A 23,683-nucleotide genomic window follows, 5' to 3' on the forward strand; every position below is an offset into this window, starting at 1 on the left:
ACTGTGAGTGGGTGGGTGCTGCCCCCTGGTGGTTCTTAACTGGGTTGTCCTCTGCTCCATGCAGTTAGGCGTGTAGAAAACCGGCGGCTTGCTACTGGTTCCTAACAGCAGCTGATGCATGGTTTCCTGTTGATTCCTAGACCTCAGGGCTTAGCCCCAACCCAACTCTCTCCGTTCTCCATTCCCCAAGATCCTGACAGGTTATAAAAAGTAAGCAAGCCTACCCCCAAACCCTGCTGCTCTCCCCATCCTCATCTTTTCTCTACTTTTCTCACCTGGGGTTGCCTGGGGGGCGGGGGTGTAGGTAGGCAAGAGCATCTAGAGATATCATTAAGTTTCCTAGCTAGAATTAAGGGGGTAGCCGAAGAAGGACAGAAAGCAAAGCTGAACTCTAGAGTGCTGCTGGTGCAGGCTCTTGGGTCCTGTCTCCCTTGTAGGGCTCTTGAAGAAGCCTCTCCCTGAGTCCAAAGGGAAGCTGAAGGCTAAAATTAAAGTCTTCCCCTGTTAAGGGCATGTATGTGGTCTCCCTCTTTAGGGTGGCAGGAGCTATTCTATCACTTCTCCACACTCCTTTGGGATCCCCTTTTTCTGAGGGGTTCCAGGACAAGGAGCTGGCCTGTGGCTATTGGGGCAAAGTTATATCCTTTGGTTCCCACACCTCTTTCTTAGCATTCCAGATTCTGCCAGGGACCAACCCCTCCTTCAGATCCAGGCCAAGGAGCCAGCATCTTTTCCCAGCACACCCTGCTCCCTCTCAGCCCGGCAAATTGAATTGCTTTATCGGACCTCATCACCAGGCACATGTGGTAGACCTTTTATTCTGTGTAGGATGAGGAGGGTGGGCAAGAGAAGACTGGGACTGTGTTTGCTCAACAGCTCATTTTATTCTTTTACGCTCACCCCCAGACTCTCAGGCTCCAAATCAAATGTGAGAGCTGTCCCAGGAAGGTTCTAGATCTACTTAAGACAATGGCCCGGAGCACTATGGGCAATGTGGAGGTCAGCTTTGCTGATTCTGACAAGGGCTACAGTCAGGGTTGTTTTGCTTTCAAAATCTCAGGGAACTCCAGATGCCCTTTGATGCCTTTCTATCTCTTAAGAAAGGAGAGGCCAAAAGATGCAGATCGAAAGCTCAGGCCTGGCTCAGAACTCAGGCTTTTGGAAGGAGTGGCTTAGAGTCATAGGGCTGGGAGGGACCTGGTGCTACCTCACAGGCATATTCCTGTTAGGAGATTTCAGGCCTATGCAGCAGCAGCAAACCTTGGAGATGAAGCTCCAGCTGGGTTTGGGCCAAGAACAGAGAAAACATGGAGTCTCATGTGGTCTCCATATGTAGGACAGTGTTTTGGAGAATCACGGAGGCAGGGGAGTCAGCCTAAGGGACCCCCTATAGGCATTTTTCCCTCAAGGTTGTTGGGCTCTGGGAGGCAGCTGGGGCTGAGGAGTGTACACACACACACACACACACACACACACACACACACACACACACAGAATGCAGGGCCCAGCTGGCATGACTCCTTGGCACTCAACATTTCTCCATCTAGAAAAGTACAGATTCCTCCTACCTGGGCTAAGTTCCAAAAAACCAGATTCATTCCAGTAGAGTAGTTAATTAGTACTGATGGGTCCTATCCCCTCCAGCAGGATCCCGGAGAAAAGGGAGCAGCTTCTGGAGAGGCAACTCAAACCCAGGCTTTTGTTTGGTAATCATGAAGTGCAAGGATCAGCTCCTCTTAGGTTAGCTCTGGACAAGAGGGAAGGCACTTACTTTATCTTGCCAACCAGGGCCCTGGGAGCCCGAGAGGAGACCCCTACCAGGTCCTTTGGCTTTGCAGCTAGCACTCGGTCTACACACGGAGTGATCTCATTCACGATATGTTTTCGGTTGACTCACTTGTCTTCTCCCCATCTTCCAGGTTCCTTCCCACCTAAGCTAGTGTGCCTGGCCCCACCGGGAGGTGGGCACACGAAGTCTCATTGTGACTGTGTACAAGACAAGGAACTCTGTCTGACCTGAGCCTTTATGCGGATTCTCAGTGTTTGGCACTGTTCTAGACACTCTGAAAACCTGCGTCATGCTCGATGCAAGGAATTAGTGGGGGAAGGTTAGAAGGAGGAGACAGTTGGGGTCCTTTCCATCGGGGCTTTGCAGTGTGGTACACAATACACTGATCGGAAGTCAGGAAACCAGGTTTTGGCCACGGTTTCCCCTCTGCTTGGTTGTAGATATTCTTAGCCCTGGCCTCTGATTCCTCAGCGGTTCCATGAGGTGATTAGGTCAGATCAGCCCTCAGCTTCATTTCCTGGTTATTTTTACCGAGAAACGAACTGACCCTCAAATGTAAGTTTAACCATCATTTTCTTTCATTCATTACTTTATGGACCAGGAAGTTAGGAAGGGCTCAGTGGAGCAGTACTTGGAACTCAGGCAGTTGCCACCACACGGCCATTGGTACTGCAAATATATGAGGCTCTTGAGCTGAATGTTCAATATGGCACAATCGCGTTCTGGTGGTTGACAGGCTGTCGGCTAAGCTGTCAGCAGAAGGGCAAAGACGCAGCAGCCTCTAGCCCTGTAGTCTCCGGTACCTGGGCTACGTCACGAAGCAGGTAACCCCCCTCAAAACTATTATCCCTAGAACACTCGGAGGAAGTAGCACTGCCCATGTTGACGTGGCCTTCCTTGCAAGTCACATAGCGTCCCTTCCTCCATCTTCTGCTGGTCAGAGGAGGGATTTACTGCCGGGGTTCAAGAGGAAAGACAGAATCTTCCCCATGGGAGAAGATTTAAAGAATAGGAGTTGCCTTTGAAAATTCACCAACAAACAAACCACCACATTCTTGGAGTTTATAGACTTCTTTAGCCCCTGCCTGTGGCTAGGGCTGGATGAAGCTCTGTGTCTGGATGTGGCTAAGGAGGAAACAGGACAGTGACTGGATTGTTGAGCACCTGCTTCTCTGGAAAGGGGACCTTCTCTTTCTTCCTTCCTTGGCTTCTTCTCGGGTTAGGCTGAGACTGTCTTTTAACAATAGTCCTAGCGTGCTGATTCATCACATGGGTGAAACTTAATTAGCATATATTAGATTATATACCTAATTAGCATATATTAGATCCCCTGTGGAAAAGCTTCTATGCTAGGCTCCACCTGGTACCTCCGGAGTTCATCTATTCCTTCCAGCATCTCAAGGAAGAGATTTTATTGTTGTACACGTTCAGAGGGTTAAGTGGCCTCCCCAAGGCTGGTGACAGAGTCATGATTGAAACAACCTCATACTGCCTGCCCCCTGGGGTGAGATGAGGCAGACGATGTCTCTCATGTCCTTTAGCATGGCCTTACCATCTTCTTGCCTACTTATTGCCTCCATTCAGGCCGCTCACCTCCTCATTAGAACAGATTTAGTGTGTGTCTCAGTGCTATGCTTCAAAGCTGATATCCTCTCAGGAAAAGCTCCACAAAGATGCCAAAGGTGGAGGATGGAGACATCCAATGCAACAGAATGGGTTTATTCTAAGGGCACGCTCCCATTTCCAATCTATAGTGAGGTCTGGGTGTCCTGTGAACAGATGACCCATAGACTATGGTGGAGGTGATATAGTCCCCAGCCCCAGCATTAAGAAATGGGCAGCTCTTGGCTTAGCCTCCATTTTTCTTCTCTTGAAAGGGTCTCCCTGGGCACTTGGAGTCACGGGGTAAGAACTTGGTCAGGGTCACTAGAAATAAACTGTGTTAGAAAGGTCAGTTACAGAAACTCACTCTGACCAGCAGGCCCAGCTGAACCCCACTCTTACCCATTTCACCCAAGAACTAGATATTTGAATGAGTGTGAGAAAAGCTCCTTGGGACTCCACACCAGCTCTCCTACCAACTGAACACCACCTTAGGCTCCCGATCTGCTGCTCCAGTCCATACTGGACTTCCTCACTCACAGAAATCATGATACGATGGCTATTTTAACATTTGGACTGACTTGAAACACTGCAAGAAATAATTGGTTTGGGGTGTGTTATCTCCTTCAAACAATTCTCTCCCCCCTCCTTTCCCCCCCTCAGAGAGATTCCTAAGGTCTCTCAGGAAAGGCAAGACCCAGCTGGCACTTGAACTTAAACTTGACTTTGAGGAGTACCTGGCTTCAGAGCGCCACTGCCGTGAAGCCCTTACTATATTGTGTCTTAGTGTCTACGTACCCCTCCCAGAAGGATGACTTCCATTTCAGCCAAAATTACCAAAAAACAGAGTAGCTGTATACGGGATGATTTGTCCAGCATTAGGGCATTCCCTTGTTTGAGAGAAGTAGAGGGAGTTGATGGGAAAGAGAGGTGCCTCCCTTGGCCAAACTCAGGGCACCACTGGGTGCTGATTTGCCTGTTTGGGGGGTGCCTATGGCTAATATGGAGACTGTGCACAGTGTGTTCTTAATGTCGGTTCAGTAAATACCCCCCAGAATAAGTAACACTTGAAGAGGGGGTTTCCCAGGCTAAAAGCGTGAACAGAAAGGGGTTCCTGCCACCTGGTGGCTGCTCTTGGAACAACGGGTGGCAGGGAAGGAAATGGAAGGTTCTAATGAGCCTGAGATGGCACAGCGTTGATCTAGACCGGGATGGGGAGAGATAAGAGTGAGGCTCCTCTGAAGACTACGCTCCTAGTGGAGGCAGGAAGAGGGCTTATCTGCCACCAGCTCACCCTGTTCTTCATGGCCCTGCATTCAGTGAGGACTTATGCATCAAAACTTGGGGTTATCACACGTTACAATTTACTTTGAGCTGGAGATTCCAAAGGACAACATCTGAAGTGAAGGGTAACTCTTTCAGAACTTAGAACATAACTTGCTGTGAACCAGCTCACTTCCCTAAGGACCAAGTCAGGCCTCTGTCTTTCTTGTGTTCCCCCACGGACCTCTGGTACCCCATCCTTGGAGAGTGGGCTTATATAGTATTTTCCTGAAGTCAGGCAGGATAGGAATGGCTCCTGGAAAGCCCTGGAAGAAGACACCAAACACCATCCTCATAGTAGACGGAGCCTCACTTTTCTTACCTGGAAAAACAGGTTCCAAGCATTTCCCCCACAGAAAAGATCTCAGATGTCCAGAGTTGCTGAGACACAGTAAGGCCAAGCACAGTGTGCACATTGTTAATACCTAGGAAACTGACTGTATATCCATCCCCAATTTCTCAGCCAGCACCCACAAGAATACTGCCCTGACCCCACCCTAAAACAAGCTTTGTCCCAAACCTCCCTCAGCTCCCCTCACTCCTGTAAGTATAAGAAAGGCAAGAGAGGGTGGTAAGAACTGACACTTTATTGTACACCAGGGTAGGGGAGATGGAGGAGGGGCCCTGGGGTGACAAGGACTCATCCCCTCTCCTGGGCTGAGTATCCTGACTCAGGGCTCTGACCAATCCAGGACACATGGACTTAACTGTTCTGAACCTGTGCCAGGACCTGAAGTGACCACCTGATAGGTCTGTACAGAGCAGGACTTGTCATGAGAAATGACCCTGGACCCTCCTCCCCGCTCCCTGCATTTCAGACCTAAGAGGAGGGACCCAGCAGTGCACAGAGTCGGGTGTATTGCTTTCTTCTCACACTGCTCTTTTCACAGTGGGGCCTATGCTGCTTGGGGGAGGGGTATGGTGAGGAAGGGAAGAAGGGCAGTCCCTGCCTGTAATACTGCAGGCCTGCATGGGGTCTGGCTCACAGCCACAGGGCTCACACAGGCTGCCTCTGGAGGGCATTTCCTGGCACTTAAAAAGCAGCAGCCCCTGAAGATTTATTGCTTGATGGCAAAAGCCAACCTCACCCACATTACCTCCTGTGCCTCGTGTCTCCCGCCACCACCCAAACTGGGCCTCCAGCTTCACGCTATCTCATGAAGAGGGCTGAGGGTTCCTTGAGCAAGAGGCTGGTGACTGGGGCTGGGAGACAGGCAGAACGAGGAATCCCTAGGTGTATCTCTGCCCTGCCCCAGCTCAACTGACTCACAGCCCCTGAAACCCCTTGTCTCCTGGTGGGCACTGTATGGGCAGCATCAACTGGTGGCAGTGGGGACCCTTGGCAAAGTCTTGGAGACCCGGCCCTCGCCGCCAGTTCCTCCAAGGAAATGGAGGCTCCGTCTTCAATGGTCTGCTGGCTCCTCCTCATCTCTCCAGAGGAACCGGCAGAGGTCTAAGGAGCCCCTGTTGTTTTCTGGGTGCTCAGGACTGTTTCAGGAGAAATGCAGGGCAGAAGGGCCCAGAGCTACCCAGTGCTGTCTGCCGAAGACTGTGTGACTCCAGTGTGGGCAACAGAAGGCTGACTGGAAAATACACGGGGCTTTCTCCCCACCCAAGGCCCTCCTTCCCACCAAAGGTATAGTGACAATGAGTCACCTGCAAGAAACACATGCCTTTCCCCACAGCTAGTCTCCCAGAAGCACCTGTCCTGAGGCCTCCCCCCAGAGAGCTGAAAGACCCGGGTCTTCAGAAGTGAACACGGGGGTGGGGGGTGGGGGGGTGTCACAGATCAGCACCTTATCACTCACACCTACCAATGTTGCACACACACACACACACACACACACACACACACACACACACACAGAGCGCTGGGTCCTATGTCCAACTCACAGCAAAGGTGCAGGGGGGGGGGGCAGGTTCTGGCCTACTGCAGAAGACTATAACAAAGACTACAGAGCCCACAATGCATACGCAAACAGCCCTAGCTCAGCCCCCCTCCCCCCACTCACTGCAAGCTCACAGGCTGGGGGCCTGGCCCAGCCACGCTACAAAATTAAAAATATATCAAATATACAATGAAAATAGATCTGTACAGCACTGAGGATGAAAATAGTCCACCAGCCACAGTATAATATTGGGCTTGTCATTTCACAGCGTTTACACCCACATGTACAGATTGAATGTACAATAGAAATAGCATGGAGAGGAGTATAGATCGTGGAGTCTCGGCTTGGGGCCTGCTTTTCCTGTTTTCTAATTCTGCTTGGGACTAGGCATGGGGCCAAGTAGGAGGTGTTGTCAGGTGAGGGGGCCGATAAGGGGATGCTGTGACCCAAAAGCTCATCTCTTTAGGGAGATACGGACTCCCTCTCACCTTAAAGACCAGGACAGATGGGACTAAGCAGGCTAGAAGTGAGAGAAGATGTGAGGAACTGAGGGAAAAGAGCCGGCAGGCCGATGGGGGGGCGGGGGACCTCTCAGGCTAGGAAGGGAGGTTACCAGTATGTCTAGGAGCAGAACGTGGGCACATGGTCCTAGACTGCCCCTCAGTACTGAGGGAACTCAGGGCCACAAAAATGACCCAGGAAACTCTGAAAGGTGCCCAGGTCTGTTGCTGCCCACCAGAACTTTCAAAGATAGAGACATCTATCCACCTACCCATCCATCCGTCCATCATAGTCTGCCGGCTATATATATTCATACACCGTCTCTCTGAGGTTATACTCTGGAGATTCTCAGATTCTCCGGTCAGCTTCTGAGTCCTTACAGGCTGCTCTGAAACAGCCCCTCTCCCGGGGGAGCTTTGAAAGAAGGTCAAAGACACAGCCAGAGGCTGCATCTTCCTTCAGGGCCTACGACCAGAGGCTCTGCCTTGCCCCCACCTTCCTGACCCCCACCCCAACCCGCCCCTGTAGCCTCCTGCGCAGAATTAACCTGTGCCACTTCTCTGACCAGGCTAGGGAGTTTGGGAAAGGTTTCCAAGGTGCAAATGACATGCACACTGGTGGCTGTGCTTGTGCAGCAAGGAGAGTGAGTGGCAGCCCAAAGGGGCAGTGAAATTACCCATCTTCCCCTACAAACAAGAGTTCCTGGTGACAGGGCCCTGAACTCCAGGAACCCCTATTCCAGGGGAGAAGCTGCCACTAAAGAGAAAATCCGAGCTCCCGACGAGAGCGGGAGAGAGTTTCACTTGTGCTCCAAACCTAGATTGTGCTGGGAACCTTCAAAGTGTGCTCTGGAAACCTTACGGTGCACTGCCCCTTTTCTCTCCAAGACAGAGGCAAAGACCACTGCCCCTGGCTCCAGGTTGGATAGCGGAGATTGAAAAATGGCTAAACCCTACTTAAGGTGACCCCCTTCGCCATGCTCCCAGGCAGAATCAGGAACATACCCCATTTGCCCCAGCAGGGAAAACAGAGACATTTCAAAGATCTCATGAGCTGGCTGCGGACTCATTCCTTTCACAATGCCAAAGTTCATGTTCAAGCCTGAGGGTACCACCTATCTCATAAGACAGAATCAAGGAGCTTCCGTCCACCTCCTGCCAAGTCAAAGCCTGAGTCCTGACACACGGGTCCCTATCCGCCATCTTAGCTCAGGAGCAGCCACGCTGGGTTGGACAAGATGATGCACCCTGTTCTTACAACAGACTGAGCTAAAGTCTGCCTCCTGTGCCCTCAGCCCCAAGGCCTCTGCCCACCACCACCATGACCAAAGCACAAAGTGACCCCCCCCATCAAGACCTGAGAACTGCAAGTGGTAGGTTTACAGGGAGAAGGGGGTGGTGACTCCTAAGGTGCCCACTTGAAGTTCCCACATACTGGGATTGTTGTGGTTACATGGCTGCAACTTGGCAAGAGTTCTCAAAAAGTAACATGGGTTGGAGGCCTGGAATAGGGGATGGGATTGTCCCCAGTCCCCTGCTCATAGGCAGGGAGTCTGCTGGGACTTGGGTGGGGAACAAGGCAGGGCAGATCCTCTCTCCTTGGATTGGCCTGGGTCTGGTGGCTACCAGGGAGGAAGAGGCCAGGCCCAGCCAAGTGGGCAGGTTGGGTATTGAGGGGAGGCAGGCAGGATGGAGCAGTGGTCACAGCTCTGACTCAGGGGTGCTGGCCAGGAGGTAGCCACTTCCATAGCGTCCATTGGGATTGCCGCTGGTCTCCAGGGGTGATGTGCTGCCAGGCCCCAGATAGGAGCGGTGGGTGGGCATGGGGGAGGGTGCCTCACTGGGCACCTTGCTGAGGATGAAGCGGGTCTCATCATTCTCCTCCAGATTAGAGATGTCCTTCATCATCCGGCCCTTCTTGTAGGACACAGAGAGGGTGTTGGAACCGTCGGAGAGCAGGTGGAAGTGCCGCAGGATGAACACCACAGGGATGGGCAGGGTGGCCACAGCAATGAGGGTGATCAGCAGTGCCATGGCCCAGTTGGGGAAGTACAGGTAGCGCTCAGCAGCCTAAGGTTGACAGCGGGCAGGATGCTGCAGGGCACTAGACAATGCCCCGCCCCCAAGTGGGATCTTTTCCCACCCTTGCCCATAGCCTCCCTTCCTCTCCTCCCTCCACCCTGACCAAGCAGCAGAAGATGATGGTGTCCCCGGGGAGTGCAATTGAGTTCAGTAAGTGACCTTGGTTAGAGGGGACCTCAGTGTCTACATCTGTAGAAAGGGCAGGAAATTCCACTCCACAGATATGGAAAGAGACTGCCTTAGATCACCCAAGAAGTGTGCTGAGTTTGCTGAGCCTCAGTTTCCCCATTTATGTGAGAGGAATAATGGAACTTCTTAGGGTTCTCATAAAGACTGTACATTAGGAAGGAGTGCAAGGCACCTGGCGAGACCTGTCACAGAGCAGCTGTCCTAGAAAGGTTTGCTCCAGTCACCTGCTATGCTAAAGGCCCGAGAAGATACAAGGGACTCTGGGGTTTGTGGGGGCCACCACTCACCTCCTCTTTAATCCAGGCACTGTAGCCTGGGGGCGACACCCCCAGCTGGATGATGCTGGCTGTGGTGAGAACAGCCATGAACAAGGGAGACACAAACTTCCACATGTAGAAATAGAAGCGGTAGGGTCGGAAACCCAGCATCTCCGTTAGCTCTTGCATGAACCTGCCAGGCACAGCAGAAGACAACAACCGTTGGTACCTTCGCCACTGAGCCTTCCTTTTCCCCTACCGTGACCGGCTTCTGACCAATCCTGGGCTCTGCCAGCCTTTACCTTCAGTGTTCACAGTGTGACGCTCTAGTGGTTTCCAGGAGGCTCTGCTCTGCCTACTTCACACCCCAGATTTGGTACATTGGACGGGCCCAGGACCAGTGGATAGATGACAGAAAGCCCTGAATGCTCAGAGCACAGCCGCCTCCCACCTGCTGTGCTCAAGCCTCCCTCTGCTGGAGGAGAGGCAGTACTGCACCTACCTAGCATGGGAAGGAAGAAGCTTCCAAACCCCAGGATCTCTAAACCAGACTCAGTGCTAGAATTCCAGGAGGCAGGCAGGCTATGTGTGTGCTATACAAAACTCATCTTTACCTCAATTGCACTAACTGAACCCGGGCATTCCTTCTATTATAAGTGCAAGCAACCTCAAGAGTGTAAACAGTACTTGTGACTTTGCCATCAGTACATTGAATCAGACATTTTCCTATCATATGCCAGTTATTGAAGATACCTAGAAACACTTCTATCCATCACTGCTTTTAAATTACAGTTATGACTAGACCCACAACTAGATCTCCAGACTTATGGCGGTAAAAATAGAGCACACGTTAAACCACACTAAACAATATCCGGTCAGTTTTCAGGACAATGAGCTTTCTGTAGAATTATGTATAGATGGTTTATCATATGCATTTAAAAGTAATACTTATGAGAATAGCAGGGGGGCTTCCACAAACTGCACAGGAGTCCATGGCGCCCACAGTCAGAGTCCTTCCAGCAGAGCCTTCCAGCCCTGGCTTGTGGGGTGCATGTGGAGTCTTCTCCCTTCCCTTCTCCTTCCCTTCACCCCTCCTTCCCATTTGCCCTTCCTTCCTTCCTTCCTTCCCTTCTGTTGTTGTTTTTTAAACAGGGGCTTACTCTGTACCCCAGGCTGGCCTCAAACTCATGGCAATCCTGCCTCAGGCTCACATGTGATGGAATAATAGGCATTTGTCATCACACCTTCTTGGGGGCTCCTTTTCTTAAGCTTCCTGCCCCTCCTCCTGTGTGTGCTTTCCCAGGAAGCCCATGTCCCCTGTGAGAGATGCTGGATTCCAAACCCATCTGGACAACCAGGAGGGTCATGCTGAGTGAGTAGTGGAAGGCTGGGTCCCTCTGAGGACAAGGACAGTGGACACAGTAAACACTAAGAAAGTAGAAAGCTGGCAGTCCCGGAAGTCCCTGGGAATGCAGAGTTGACCATAAACAAGAGCTGACAGTAAGTGGGGACCTGCCTTGGCCTTGAAATCAGATCTGACTTTATTGCTAAATCCTCTTTCCCCGTGAGGCCAAAAAACCATACCTTAAAGTTATAAAGCAGGCTGCTGAAGTCTACCGACTCTTGAGGGCAGGGGCCTGGAATCCCAACCAAGTGCTAAACAAGCTTAGTGGTCATCAAAAGGCTGGCATTCAGCAAAGGGCTGTGGAAGTTAATTGTTTAGGCTGACATCAGGACCTGAACCTAGGATTCCCAAGGTCCTTAGCATGGCTCTGTCTCTTACTAGCCAAAGTAGTCTCCAATGTTCATGTCCTCTTTATAGGCCTCAGTTTCCCAGTGCCAAGGGGTCCTTTAGCTCTGATAGCCCATAATCTCTTACCCCTTTCACAAGCAGCCACAAGAACACAGGACTCCCCAGAAAGCCCCCCTCCCAACTGTCCCCACCACTCCTCTATGCCCTCCTTACTTCTTGGTTCCATAAATCCAGGCCACAGCGATGTTCTCAAGGATGACAATGACGGTGAGTGGCAGGGTGGCCGAGTAGTCATCAAACATAGTGACAAAGTAGTTTCCGGAGCGCTGGACGAACAACAGCCCCACGAAGAATGCAAAGACACAGCAGCCCACTACAGAGAGCCGAGAGGCCGGTGTGGGGGCACAGGTGCAGGGTGGGTGGGGCCTTGGGGACTCTGGGAGACCTAGCCACCTCCCACCACACTGCTCCCAAGCAGGCCTGTAGCCTGCCTCCGCTATGATCCACAGACACAGTCCTGAAGGAGAGTGCAGGCTGAGGCTCTGAGCTCCCCTAGATCAGGCAGGAGGCTCTTGAGGAAGGCATAAACTCTGTATTCTTCCCCCATGCTCCCTGCTCCTGGCACAGCCCCAGGCTCAAGAGAGCTGCTCCACTTAAACACTGAATTGAATTGAGATGATTCAACTGATTGGTCCTACAATCCTTCCCCAGGAAACCTTAGTTTTCCCATTTGAGAGTAGGAAGATACTCTACCAGACTCCTACTCCCCAGGGATGCAGGGAAGAGGTAGACAAGTATCCTAACAGTGTGGGTAGCTGAATGGCACATTCAGGTCCAACTGTCTACAGTCAGGGGGAAGAGCCTTCTGCAGATGGGGTGCTGAATTGCCCAATCAGTTCAGAACCTAATTGTCATGTGCATGCTGGGCTGGTGTCTGGCAGAGCAACAGGGAGTTAGTTACCTGTGAAGATCTCCTTGGGCACCTTGAAGGTGTCGATGATAGGTGTGGTGATCCCTGCCATGGTCCCGATCATGCTGCCCAGGCCCAGGTTGATGAGCATCAGGAAGAACATGACAGACCAGAAGGGGGAGGCCGGGAAATGTGTCATGGCCTCAGTGAAGGCGATGAAGGCCAGGCCTGTGCCCTGCACAGACTGAGGATGGGGCAGAGAATGGGAGCCACCCTTACTCCAGAAGTCCCCTGCCTCCTTTCCCTCTGGAGAAATGGGAATCACTGTTCCCTCTTTCATAGGGATCCCCATTGCCACTTGAACCCTTTTAGCTTGAGAGAATGGATCTCAAACCTTAGTGAGTATCAAAATCTCTGAAGAAAGCTAGCTGTAGTGACTCACACCTGTAATTCCAGCACTCAGGAGGCTGAACCATAAATTCAAGGCCAGTCTGGACTTCACATTAAGTTTCAGGCTAACCTGGACTACAGATTAAGACTGTCTTAAAGCAACCAAACTAAACCAAAACAAATTTTTTAAGTCCCTGAGAGTTTCCCTGGGGGACCTAGAATCTACAGGTGTTTAAGGACCCCAGTGATCCAGCTGAAGACGCTCCAATCTAGAAACACACACAACATGAGACTCCATACATCTAAGACATCATCTTCATTGATGATGTAACCACAATGACCACTCCCGGTTCTGAACTGCTGAACTCCAGACCTTAATGCAATACACTCAGGCTCAGCTGTCCAATGGAAGCAACTGGATTCTTTAAATACTCGCTCCATGTCAGAGTCTCCTGCAGAGACAATGCTTTCACTGGTCTAGGGTTAAGCTGGAGTGAGGTTTTATACAGCTATGGGGGGGGGGGTGCTCATGGACAGCCCAAGTAGGGAGCCATTGCTTTAATACAGAGGCTCTTCTCACAGACACCTGCCCACACACTGCCTGCTCACGTCACTTATAACTGTCCTGTGATATGAAGGGAACACATGATCCCACCTGAATTATCATTTAGATACTCTTGAGGTTTCATTGTGTGAAAAACCTGCTGTATTTTCACACAATGTAGTTTTTTCAGAGGATCAGATAATGCCCATGAGAATGGGGCATGGAAGGAGAGGATGCTGCCTGGGAACGGCTAGTTGGGCTCCTTCATTCTTGACCACAGGAGAGAAGCCAGAGATGGTGGGATGCAGCTCCCATAGTCCAATGAAACTGTCTTTATGCTTTACTTCTGTTAATCCTTTTTTTAAGAGCACAGAATAAAACCCAGGGCCACATGGATGCTAGACAAGCACTCTACCAACAAACCTGCATCTCCAAGCAATGGAGCAGCCTTTGATATGGTGCTCAGACACCTCTACAGGAAGCTTCTGGTCTCATGAAGAACTCAGGGGCTAATGGGGCTTGCTATCCCCAACATGAGCCTTGGCTCTAGCCAGAGTCCCAGGATCTGTGGATTTGTTTCCTGTTACCACTGTAGCTGAAGAGTCATTTTGGAAGTGTCCAGAGGTGCAAATGTAAACACGGGGAAGTTACCCCACTTCAACCTGAGCATTACTGAGGAGGCAGCACCCTCTGCTTCAGCCCAGGAGCTAAGTGTCGCTGTGGCAGTGGATGTGAGGGCAGAAGTTTCAAGGTGTGAGGTGATGCAGAACAAGGACTCTAGGACAAGAGTCCTGGAATTTTTTTTTTCCTGCTCACTAACTAGCTGTGAGATGCTGATTAACCTGATTAACCCCCTCCCCCAACCCACAGGCTGCTTATTGAAAAAATGGGAACAATATTCCTACTCGACTCAGAGCTGCCTCAGGGTAAAAGAAAATGGGAACTAGAGGGAAGTAGCATTTACCTGTTTCCCAAGTGCTGCTCTAAGTGAACTGTACACACAGGCCCTGTGTACAGGAAGCCTGCTCAATAAATGTGGAGGCTGACTCAAGCTGACAAGGGCTCCTGTGATCTCAGTGTTTCCTTTGGCCCTTCATCTAATCATAAGCTTCCCTCTGGGCAGCTTTGGCTGACACTTTCAGCCTTTCTCCATCTGTGTACACAGTGACTCTTCGCTTGTTAGTAAAGGAATGACCCTATGGCAGTGGTTCTCACCCTGTGGGTTGCAACTCCTTTGGAGGTCAGGCAACCCTTTCACAGGGGTCACATGTGAGACATCCTGTGCATCAGATATGCACATTAGGATTCACAAATGTAACAAAGCTACAGTTACCAAGTAGCAGAGAAATAATTTTATGGTTGGGGGGGTCATCACAACATTAGGAACTGTCTTCAAGGGTCACAGCATGAGGAAGGTGGAAAATCACTGCTCTATGGGCTTTCACAGCCTGTTCCCAAGCTCCAGACACTAAGCCTATCTTCGAGTTCCTGCCTATCCTGGGAAGGGCAGTCTGTTCTGGTACCTTGTCCAGCTCATCCTCCAGGAGGCAGGGATCCAGGCCCAGGGCTGAGAACTGGTTTTCCTTAACAGTCATGATGACGTTGTACATCTCTGAGTAGTCCTTGGTGGTCAGGTGTGAGAAGTTGACATGGGGTGGAATGAGGTCCCGGCTCAAGACGTTGGAGTTGAGGTACCCTAGAATTTTCTCAGCATTCCTGCATGGTAAAGAGGGCAGGACCAGGTAAGAAGGTAGGAGTGGACCCGAGAGGCCCCTCCCAGAAACCCAGGCAGGGCACCCATAGGCCACTGTGGGCCAGGGCTGAGGAAGATAATGATCTCGTCCCTTATGGGATGGAGGGGGCCTGTCATCCTGCCCGGCCCACCTGCTACCCCTGTGTGAGGCAGGCAGGGAAAAGGAGGGACCAGTGGGGCCATGCCACCTACTCGACCACACATTTCTCATTCATGATGTTGGCTTTGAAGCCCAGCACAGCAAACACCACGAGGGTGGCCAACACTGAGGTGAAGAAGTTGATGAAGGACACCAGGGCAGCATCGAAGTGGCAGTTATTGTCCTGCTTGTTGTAGCTGGAAAAGGCGATGACACCTCCAAAGCCCAGCCCCAGGGCGAAGAAGACCTGTGTGGCTGCCTCCCGCCACACCTGGGGGTCCAGCATCTTGTCCAGCTACGGGGTGACCATGGGAGCAAAGAAAAAGACAAAGAGATGATGGTTTTACTCATGTGCCCACCATCCCCATCCTTTCCTCAGCCTCAACAGAGTTGATGCAATATGGCCTGGTACTAAGTATCTGTGACTGTGAGATTCTGGGCAATTCACCTAACTCCTCCAAGCTTTAGCCTCCTCAAGTGCAAAGGACGGATGAGAGTGTCAACCTCAAACATTTGAAAATGCTGAGTGCTTACACAGGAAGTAAACTGTAAGAGCATTGGGGTGGCATGGAGCTTTCCAAAGCCTTTTTCAAATCAAATGTTCTTTCACTCTTCATTCTTCAAGGTAGGAGCCAAGGAGAACAAAATAGGCAGGATTCCAGAATCCTTGGGGTTTGTGGTCTAGTTGGAGAGATGGACATTAGGAAACTGATCCCACCAACAGCTGCAAAATTGCAAATACGGCAAGGGTCTGGACAGTCAGGTGCTCAGTGCTCAGAACACCTGCGACAGGAAGATCAGGAGGTGAGGGATGCTGCCCAGGGCAGGGAATCCTCAAGCCAGTCATCTGACCATGACGGCAGAGGTGGGAAGAATGTTGAGGAAGAGGGGTCAGTGTGAGCATAGGGTGGCATGTAAAGGGACGTGGAAGTGCCTAAGGTGGTTACACAGTGTGGGGGTGCGGCTGGACTGATGAAGTGGTATACATGTGTTGGCACAGGTAGGGGTAAAGGTGAGGTGAGCAAGTAGGGTGGTACAGGTGGGATGATGTAGACAGGAGAGGTGATGCAGGTGAAATGGATCAGGTGGTACAGGTGGGATGATGTAGGCAGGAGAGGTGATGCAGATACAGTGGTGCAGGTGAGGTGGTTCTTATGAGATAGTACAAGTCAGCAGGTGTGTTTGGGGAGGGACAGTGAGGCAGCACAGGTGAGGCAGATACAGGTGGGATAGTGTGGATAGGCTAGTACAAGTGGTGCTGAGAAAACCCAGAGTCAAAGGCTTATAGAGATCTCTGTATTCATCCTAAGAAACACTTGATCCAGGATACACTAAGGGGCTGAAGAAAGAAGGCTGCTGTTAGATGCTTCGCAAAAGAAACCGGTGTATGTAGCCAGGAAGCTGCAAGGAAACACCTTCTGGAGGTCCAAATGGCATGTGATAGTGGCTTTGCCAGATGGTGCTGAGGGAGAGATTTAAAAGGGAGAGATGAAGACCTTAAAGGTGGACTGGAGATGGCTATGCTAGACTGGGAGGCCATGTTCGTGGTGTGCCTGGAGATGGGGCTGAGGGAAGAGGAGGTCCATGGTGCTGGGCAGAACAGGTCTCGACAGCAGGTTTAGAGAGACTGAGTTTAACGTGCTGGGAGATGTTGAGTAGGGAGCTGGACTGTTTTGCTGCAGAGAGCACAGCTGGAGATGGAGGCTGTGACTATCCTGTGTCCCTGTAGGAAGTAAAACTATAGATAGAGTGTGAGGAGGGGACAGATCCTCAGGCCAGCTCCATCTCTAGAGTTTCATGCTGGGGAGAGGAAGTCATCTCAAAGGGAGCAGGAGATGCATAAGGGGGAAATCCTGGGGGTGGTACACTGTAGAAGGAAGATCTGTGCTCCCAGGGACAGATCCCCAGAGAGGAAGTCAGAGGTCAGGAGGTCACAGGTAGGATTAGCTGTTCAGGGATCCAGAGGCCCTGGAGCCAGGTGGAGGGAGGGAGGCAGGAAGTGTATGGGAAGAAGTAGAGAGTCCAGGCATATAAGCTGGTCCTTGGAGAGGCCAGCCTTGGGCAGCCAAAAGGGCATTATTGGGAAAAGTCAGTGAAATCAATGTTGTTTTTCTATATTGTCATTTTTTTGTTTGTTTGTTTGTTTCAGGCACTAAGGCTTGATATCCAGATACACAAACTAGTTGGGGGCAGGGATTTAGGGATGTAGGGATGCAGAGATGTAGGGATGTAGGGATGCAGGGATGTAGGGATGTAGGGATGCAGGGATGTAGGGATAGGGCATGGAGTTATCTTCCACAAGAGCCTTTTGAACTACTCATTAGAAATGAAGGGGGTGTGAAGAAGTGGATGAGATCTACATGAGTGGACTGGGTGTGGGGGGAGGGGAAGGGGGCAGAGGGCAAGGAGTGGGGGATGAGAACATAGGGAAATGGGAGGGTCAAGCTGGAACAGGGACAGAGTGGGAGGGCAGGGAGGGAGATACCATGATAGATGAGGACATCCCGGGAACAGGAAGAGACAGGGTGTTGGGGAGGCTCTCAGGAATCCACAAGGTTGACCCCACCTTGGTCTGCTGGCAGGTCCAGAGGGTGCCTGGACCAGTCTACTCTGGTGACCAGCCTAGCAAATAACCTAATTGTCATCATAGAGCCTTTGTCCAGTGACAGATGGAGGCAGACGCAGAGATCCACGGCCAGGCACCAGGCTGAGCTCCGGGAATCCAATTGATGAGAGAGAGGAGAGATACTGCAGGTGAGGGACATTGAGATCATGATGGGAGGATGTGCAGATATGACTGGCCACACTAGTGGAAGCCCATGAACTGTGGACTGGTGGCTGTGGAACCCCCATGGGACTGGACTAGGCCCTCTGGATATGGAAGACGGTTGTTTGGCTTGAACTGTTTGAGGGGCACCCAGGCAGGGGGATTAGGATCTGTCCCTCATCTATGGGTAGGCTTCTGGAATCTGGTGCCTGTGGTGTGACACCTTATGCAACCTTGGTGCAGTGGGAAGGGGCTTGGACCTGCCTAGGCTCAGTGTGCTGGGCTCTGCTGACTACCCATGGGAGACGTTGATTTGGGAGATGTGAGGATGTGGGGTGGCTTGGGAAAGAGAACTGGGGGTGGGAGCAGAGAGGAGGGGGGATCTGTGGATAGTATGTGGAGTGAGTAGAATATTTCTTAATAAAGAAAAATGAAAAAAAAAGGCAATGGAGGAGGGTGAAGGACAGGACAGGTGCAAGCTGGTCTATACATTCAGTTTCTGCCTGTCATGTGAGGGGCTCATGACTTGATAGCCCTGCTTTCCCTGAAAAGGAAGAGGGAGGGTGCTGAAGCATAGACGCTGCTGTATCAGTGGTCATGGAGGAGCCTGAGAGACAAATAGTCCAGGAAATAGGGACGGGGTTTCCTGCACTGCTGTGGGCCACCACATGTGTACAGGGGAAGGTCTGCTTTCTGCTGATGTTTGTCTTTTGAGAAAGGGTCTCACTGTGTACTTCAGACTTGCTGAGAGCTCATGCTTTTCCTGTGTGCGCTATCATGTCCAACACATTTTCACTGTGTGAGCACGCATGTGTGCATATGCGTGCGTGAGTGTGTGTGTGTCTGTGTGTGTCTGTGTATAAATGCACAGCATGAGGGGTGGAACTCAGGGCCTCCTGCATGCTAGAATCCTGCTCTACTTCTGAGCTTCATCCCTAACACTGAGGTTTGGCTTTTGCTGGAAGATGAAAGGTTTTAGTTTTGTTTTGTTTTGTGTTTTGTTCTTACAGAAGTAACCCAGGGCCAGGGCTCCTATGTAAAACCTTGGGGCCAAACTGGTTTGGATTTGAGGCTTTTGCTTCTAATTTTAATTTAAGACAGTAATATGGTGCTATGAAACACAGCCATATTAACATCCCCTAGCAAGGTTCAGGGCAGAACCCTGTAATCAAACACTTCAGGGTTTCAGCAACACAATATGAATCTTCACACCAAGTGAATCAATAAAGACTATAAATAGCCTGGCATCTGTGTAGGCTGTTTTCCCTCCAAAGGAGTTCTGTAGGAACCAAAGCAAAAAGCAAAATGAAGCGTGTTTTTTTAAGGCATTAAGAAATGGAGGCCTTTACTGGGCCTGATAGAGAAGTGGAGATTAGGGAAGAGGAGAAGAAAACAGTCATTTACTTCTGAGAAAGGACACACTCCTCCCCTACCCCCTCAGGCGACAGATTTTCAGTGACTCTCCAAAACCCAGAAATGGGTTGCGGGATTACTGTAACACAAATTCCTAAATGATCTTAATAAAAATCCCAGAGCCGGATATTGGGGTGAAAGCTGAAAGATCAAAGAAGCAGAGCAGCCACAGCCACCACCTCTTACCTCACCAATTCCTCAGCCAGAAAGAGCTCTGACCAAAAGGGCTGCAGCCGAAAAAGCCTCTAGCTGAAAGGGATGCTTCTGCTGAAAAGCTTTTAGTTCCTGTCTCCTCACGCTTTATATGCCTTTCTCCACACAGCCATCACTTCCTGGGATTAAAGGTGTGTGCTTCCCAGTACTGGGATTAGAGGTGTGTGCCATCGAAGCCTGGCTGTTTTCTCTCCTAGACTGTGTCAAGCTCATGTAGTCCAGGGTGGCTTTGAATTCACAGATATCCAGACGGATCTCTGTCTCCTGAGTCCTAGGATTAAAGGTGTGTGCCACCATTGCCTGCCTCTATGTTTAATTTAGTGGCTTGTTTTGTCCTCCGATCTTTGGGTAATTTTATTAGAGTACACAATAATTCACCACCAATTACATATACTTTGAGGTCATGCTGGCCATCACTGGCGTTTCCTGGTGGCCACTGTGATGGTTTCGCCTATCTTTGAGACCCAAACATGGGACTTTGTTAGGATTCCCATCATCCCCTGAAGCTAAAGCAAGAAGTGGTTACACGCCAAGCCCCATCACTGTTTAGGTCTAAATTTCTTAAGTGAAAGCAGCTATTTCAGGGAGACAGCCCAGTCCCAAACTGTCTAGTGAGTCTGATCTAATAGCTTGAGTAACATCTCAAAGAACAGGGCAGAGTTGAGGTGTATGTAACTATTTTGGTTAGAAACAATTGTTTCTTTTATTAAGATCATAGCTATCATTATTCTTTTTAAATATGGCCCATATATTATAAAATGAACGAAAGTACAGAGGTGCAGTATAGCAAGCCCCACTGCAGCCGTGACTCAGTTTCAGAAACCATCAGCAGGGGACCAGTCTCATTCTTCCAAATCCCCACCTCCACTTCCAGCCCTAGATGACTTTGAAGCAGACTGATAGCTACACATTGATATTTGAGGCCCCATAAAATCACTTAACAGTAGAGTTTACCCTTGGAGGGGAGATTGCCCTGTGTGGGTGTTCTCCCACACCCTTGCTTCTGGTCCATAGCTTGAATGGGGACACTTCTGTTGATGGAGATGAACAGATTTCCAAAGCCAATCTGGAGGTGAACGCATCAGTACAGAACACCGGATGCTACTTGACTTTAAAGAAGGCTCTTGTCAGGCTTCATGGGATGACAGTATGTGGTTTCAAGATGTGCTAATGGAAGTCAATCGAGAGGGGATGTTCCATGTCCCTTCCAAATATTGGGATAAGACTACAAGAGGAGAGGTGGGAAGGGATTTTCTACTCTGGAGAGAAGCCCATTCCTGCCCAGTGTGAAATAGCATTGGCTTCCTGCTGTTTCTTTTTCATGGAGTCTAAGTCACTTCCTGCCAAGGGAACAAGGTGTTTTGCAGCATAGAAGATGCTTTCTGAATGCACAAGCAGCTGCTGAGCACCAGCCTGAGTGACACATTTCAGCAGCACCCACGTGAGACAGCAGCACCCACGTGAGGCAGCAGCACCCACCCTTGCTTCTCAGTGCTTCTCTAGCACCTGCCACGGCAGAGCCAGACTGAGCCACAGACACCAGATGGCACTGGAGTGCCGAGTTCCCGCTGCCGAAGAACAGTGTCACCTTCACCAGGGACAGGGACAATAATAGCTTGTGCTTGCCGTGTGTTCCCCACTTGCCAGGAGCAGTTCTGAGCTCCGCTGACAGCTCTGTGCAGGGGTATCACTCTGCACTCTCTCCTGCAGCTGTGGAAGTAGACGCCAAGAGTTAAGGAACCTCCCCAGTGGAAGCTGGGGGATGAGCTGGTCACAGGTCACAAAGCTGGGCATCTTCTTCAAGAGGTCTTTGCTCAAATGGGAGTCAAGAAGTCCCACGACTATATTGTTTTCTTGGGATCTTAGAACTTTCAGGAACCTCTCTGCTTTTCTGTGAGAGTTAATCTCTCTCTCTCCCTCTCTCTCTCTCTCTCTCTTTCTCTCTCTCTCTCTCTCTTTCTCTCTCTCTCTCTCTCTCTCTCTCTCTCTATATATATATATATATATATATATATATATATATACTCATGGTCCTTGGGCTCCTTTTCTTTACCTCTCAACCCCAGAAGTTCAATTTGCTTTCCCAGAAATAAGTAACTGTGGTTTGGCTTCCTGAGTATTCTTCCAGTGAGGTTTAGACAGATACCAGCACATGAGATAGACATCTCATGTTACAACATATATATATAGACACGTGTATGGAGCTCTCCCATTCTTGGAGCACACCATCTTGCTCTTAGTCTCCATACTTCCTCAATGTGTGGCATCCCAAAGAGTCCCAGGGTGCCTAGTGAGCTGCTCTGCTCTTTCCACTCACAGCCTCACTCCATAGTTAATTTGCCTCCTTTAGAAAACAGCAGTAATAAGAACACTTGCCCTGAAGGGCATTAGAAGGTGTCAATAGTTGGTATACAAGAGGAGTATAACACCTCACTGACAGGGGAAGCAATGTGCTCCCAGAATGTTCATTTGCAAAAAGCTGCCTCTCAGATTGCTGAGAGCTAGGGGTGACCCATGCTACTGAGGCCACGCCCACTCCAGAGTCACATCTACTTTTAAGGCTTTTAAGGCCATGCCTGTCTACTGTTCCCAAATGGGCAGTGACTTCACACTCACACCTCCCTAGCCCTCAGTGCCTCTCCTTCATTCTTATTCTTAGCTGACCACTTGGTTTCCTACCTCACTGAGAAATGCCACCATCAGAGGAGAACTCCCACTGTTAGAATCCCTCCCCACAGCTTCTTTCTGCCAGCACCATGCCAGGGGCTGCCCTCTCCCTTGTGGGTGTGTGTGGATCCAGCTAACACCAACTCTTCCCTCAAGGACCCTGGGCCTCTCTCTGATGCCATCTGGATCTTCCTAACGTGTACAGGTCAACAATTTTTAGCACATAAATGTTGAACAATCAGTACCACTATCAATTTAGAGCCTCTTCCTTGCCCTTAAAAGAAGCACGTTTCTATTAACAGTCCCTCAAGTCCCCTCATGCCCAGCCCTAAGTGACTACTAGTGTGATATCTCCATGGATTTGCCTGTTCTGGACATTTCATATGCTTGGAATTGCACGCTCTGTGGCCTCTTGTGTGTGGCTTCTTTCAATTTTCTTAATGTTTTCCAGTGTGCAGCCATGCTTCTGCATTGTAGCACAGATCAGTACTCTATTCTTGTGTGCTGCATATATATGTTCATAGGGGGAGGGTTGTCTATTTCTGTGTGTCCACCAGTGGAGGTCAGAGGTTAGCCCTGAGTCCCTTCCTCAGTTGCTCTCCACCATTTATTTATTTATTTTTGAGACAGGGTATCTCACTGGATTACTAATTCATTGAACACTGACAGCTAGTATAGAACTTAAATAGAACCTGGTCCCAGGGATCTTGTCCACATCCACAGAGCTAGGTTACAGGGACATTCCACCATGTCTGTCTCTTTTATGTAGGTTTTAGGGATCAAATTCAGGTCCTCGTGCTTGCGTGGCACACACTATGCTGACCGTGCCATTATCACAGCTCTGGTACATCATGCCTTTCTATGGCTGGATACTACTTCATTTGATGCACCTACTTACTGCCTTTTGTTTTTCCATTTCTTAGCTGATTGACATTTTGGTTGTTTCTACTTTGGGGCTATTATAAACCATGCTGCTATGAACATTCATGTTCAAACTTTGTATGAATACACATTCTGAGTTTTTGGGGATACAAGTCTAAGAGCAGAATTGTTGCATCCTACAGAGACACCAGGCTTTTTCAAAGCTCTTGCATCATTTTCAATTCTAGCCTGTCAGTGTTTGACAAATTGTTTTCATCATTATATAAATTCTCAATAATATACTTGACATAAGGGCCCTCTCCACTTAGTATTGCATTTCTCCTTTTTTTGTTGTTTTCTTTTATAGTGAAACTACTGGATATAAATGCTCCTCCTACTTGTCTCTAATGCATCACCTTGCATTTTCTTTTAGTTCATTACTATTAGAGTTTGTCCCCATATTCTACAAAAACATCTCTTATGAAGGTCACCAATGACACTTCTGTTGCCAGATGATTGGTCATCGGCCATCTTCATCATCTGCCCATCTCGCCTTTATTCAAACATTCCCCCCACTCTGCCTGGGGGCACTGGATATGTATGCCTCTTTCTTCTCCTCTGCCTCCCTTACCTGCTACCCTT

General features: G+C 50.0%; 1 protein-coding gene across 5 annotated transcripts in view; it reads right to left on the bottom strand.

Annotated features, from left to right (window-relative positions):
- Window positions 1-5,283: 5,283 nt before the first annotated feature.
- Window positions 5,284-23,683, bottom strand: part of Slc6a17 (solute carrier family 6 member 17) — a 50,615-nt gene continuing 32,215 nt past the window's right edge. For all 5 annotated transcript variants that reach the window (XM_036191493.1, XM_036191489.1, XM_036191490.1 and 2 more), the window contains 6 exons: window positions 15,174-15,415; window positions 14,752-14,944; window positions 12,346-12,538; window positions 11,598-11,757; window positions 9,662-9,824; window positions 5,284-9,173 (listed from right to left, as the gene is read on the bottom strand). In XM_036191493.1, coding sequence (XP_036047386.1) covers window positions 8,805-9,173; window positions 9,662-9,824; window positions 11,598-11,757; window positions 12,346-12,538; window positions 14,752-14,944; window positions 15,174-15,415 — 1,320 coding nt within the window. In that variant the 3' untranslated portion in view covers window positions 5,284-8,804. The remainder of the gene's footprint in view (window positions 9,174-9,661; window positions 9,825-11,597; window positions 11,758-12,345; window positions 12,539-14,751; window positions 14,945-15,173; window positions 15,416-23,683) is intronic.

This window comes from Onychomys torridus, chromosome 6, assembly GCF_903995425.1.
Source record: "Onychomys torridus chromosome 6, mOncTor1.1, whole genome shotgun sequence".
Taxonomy (NCBI): Eukaryota; Metazoa; Chordata; class Mammalia; order Rodentia; family Cricetidae; genus Onychomys; species Onychomys torridus.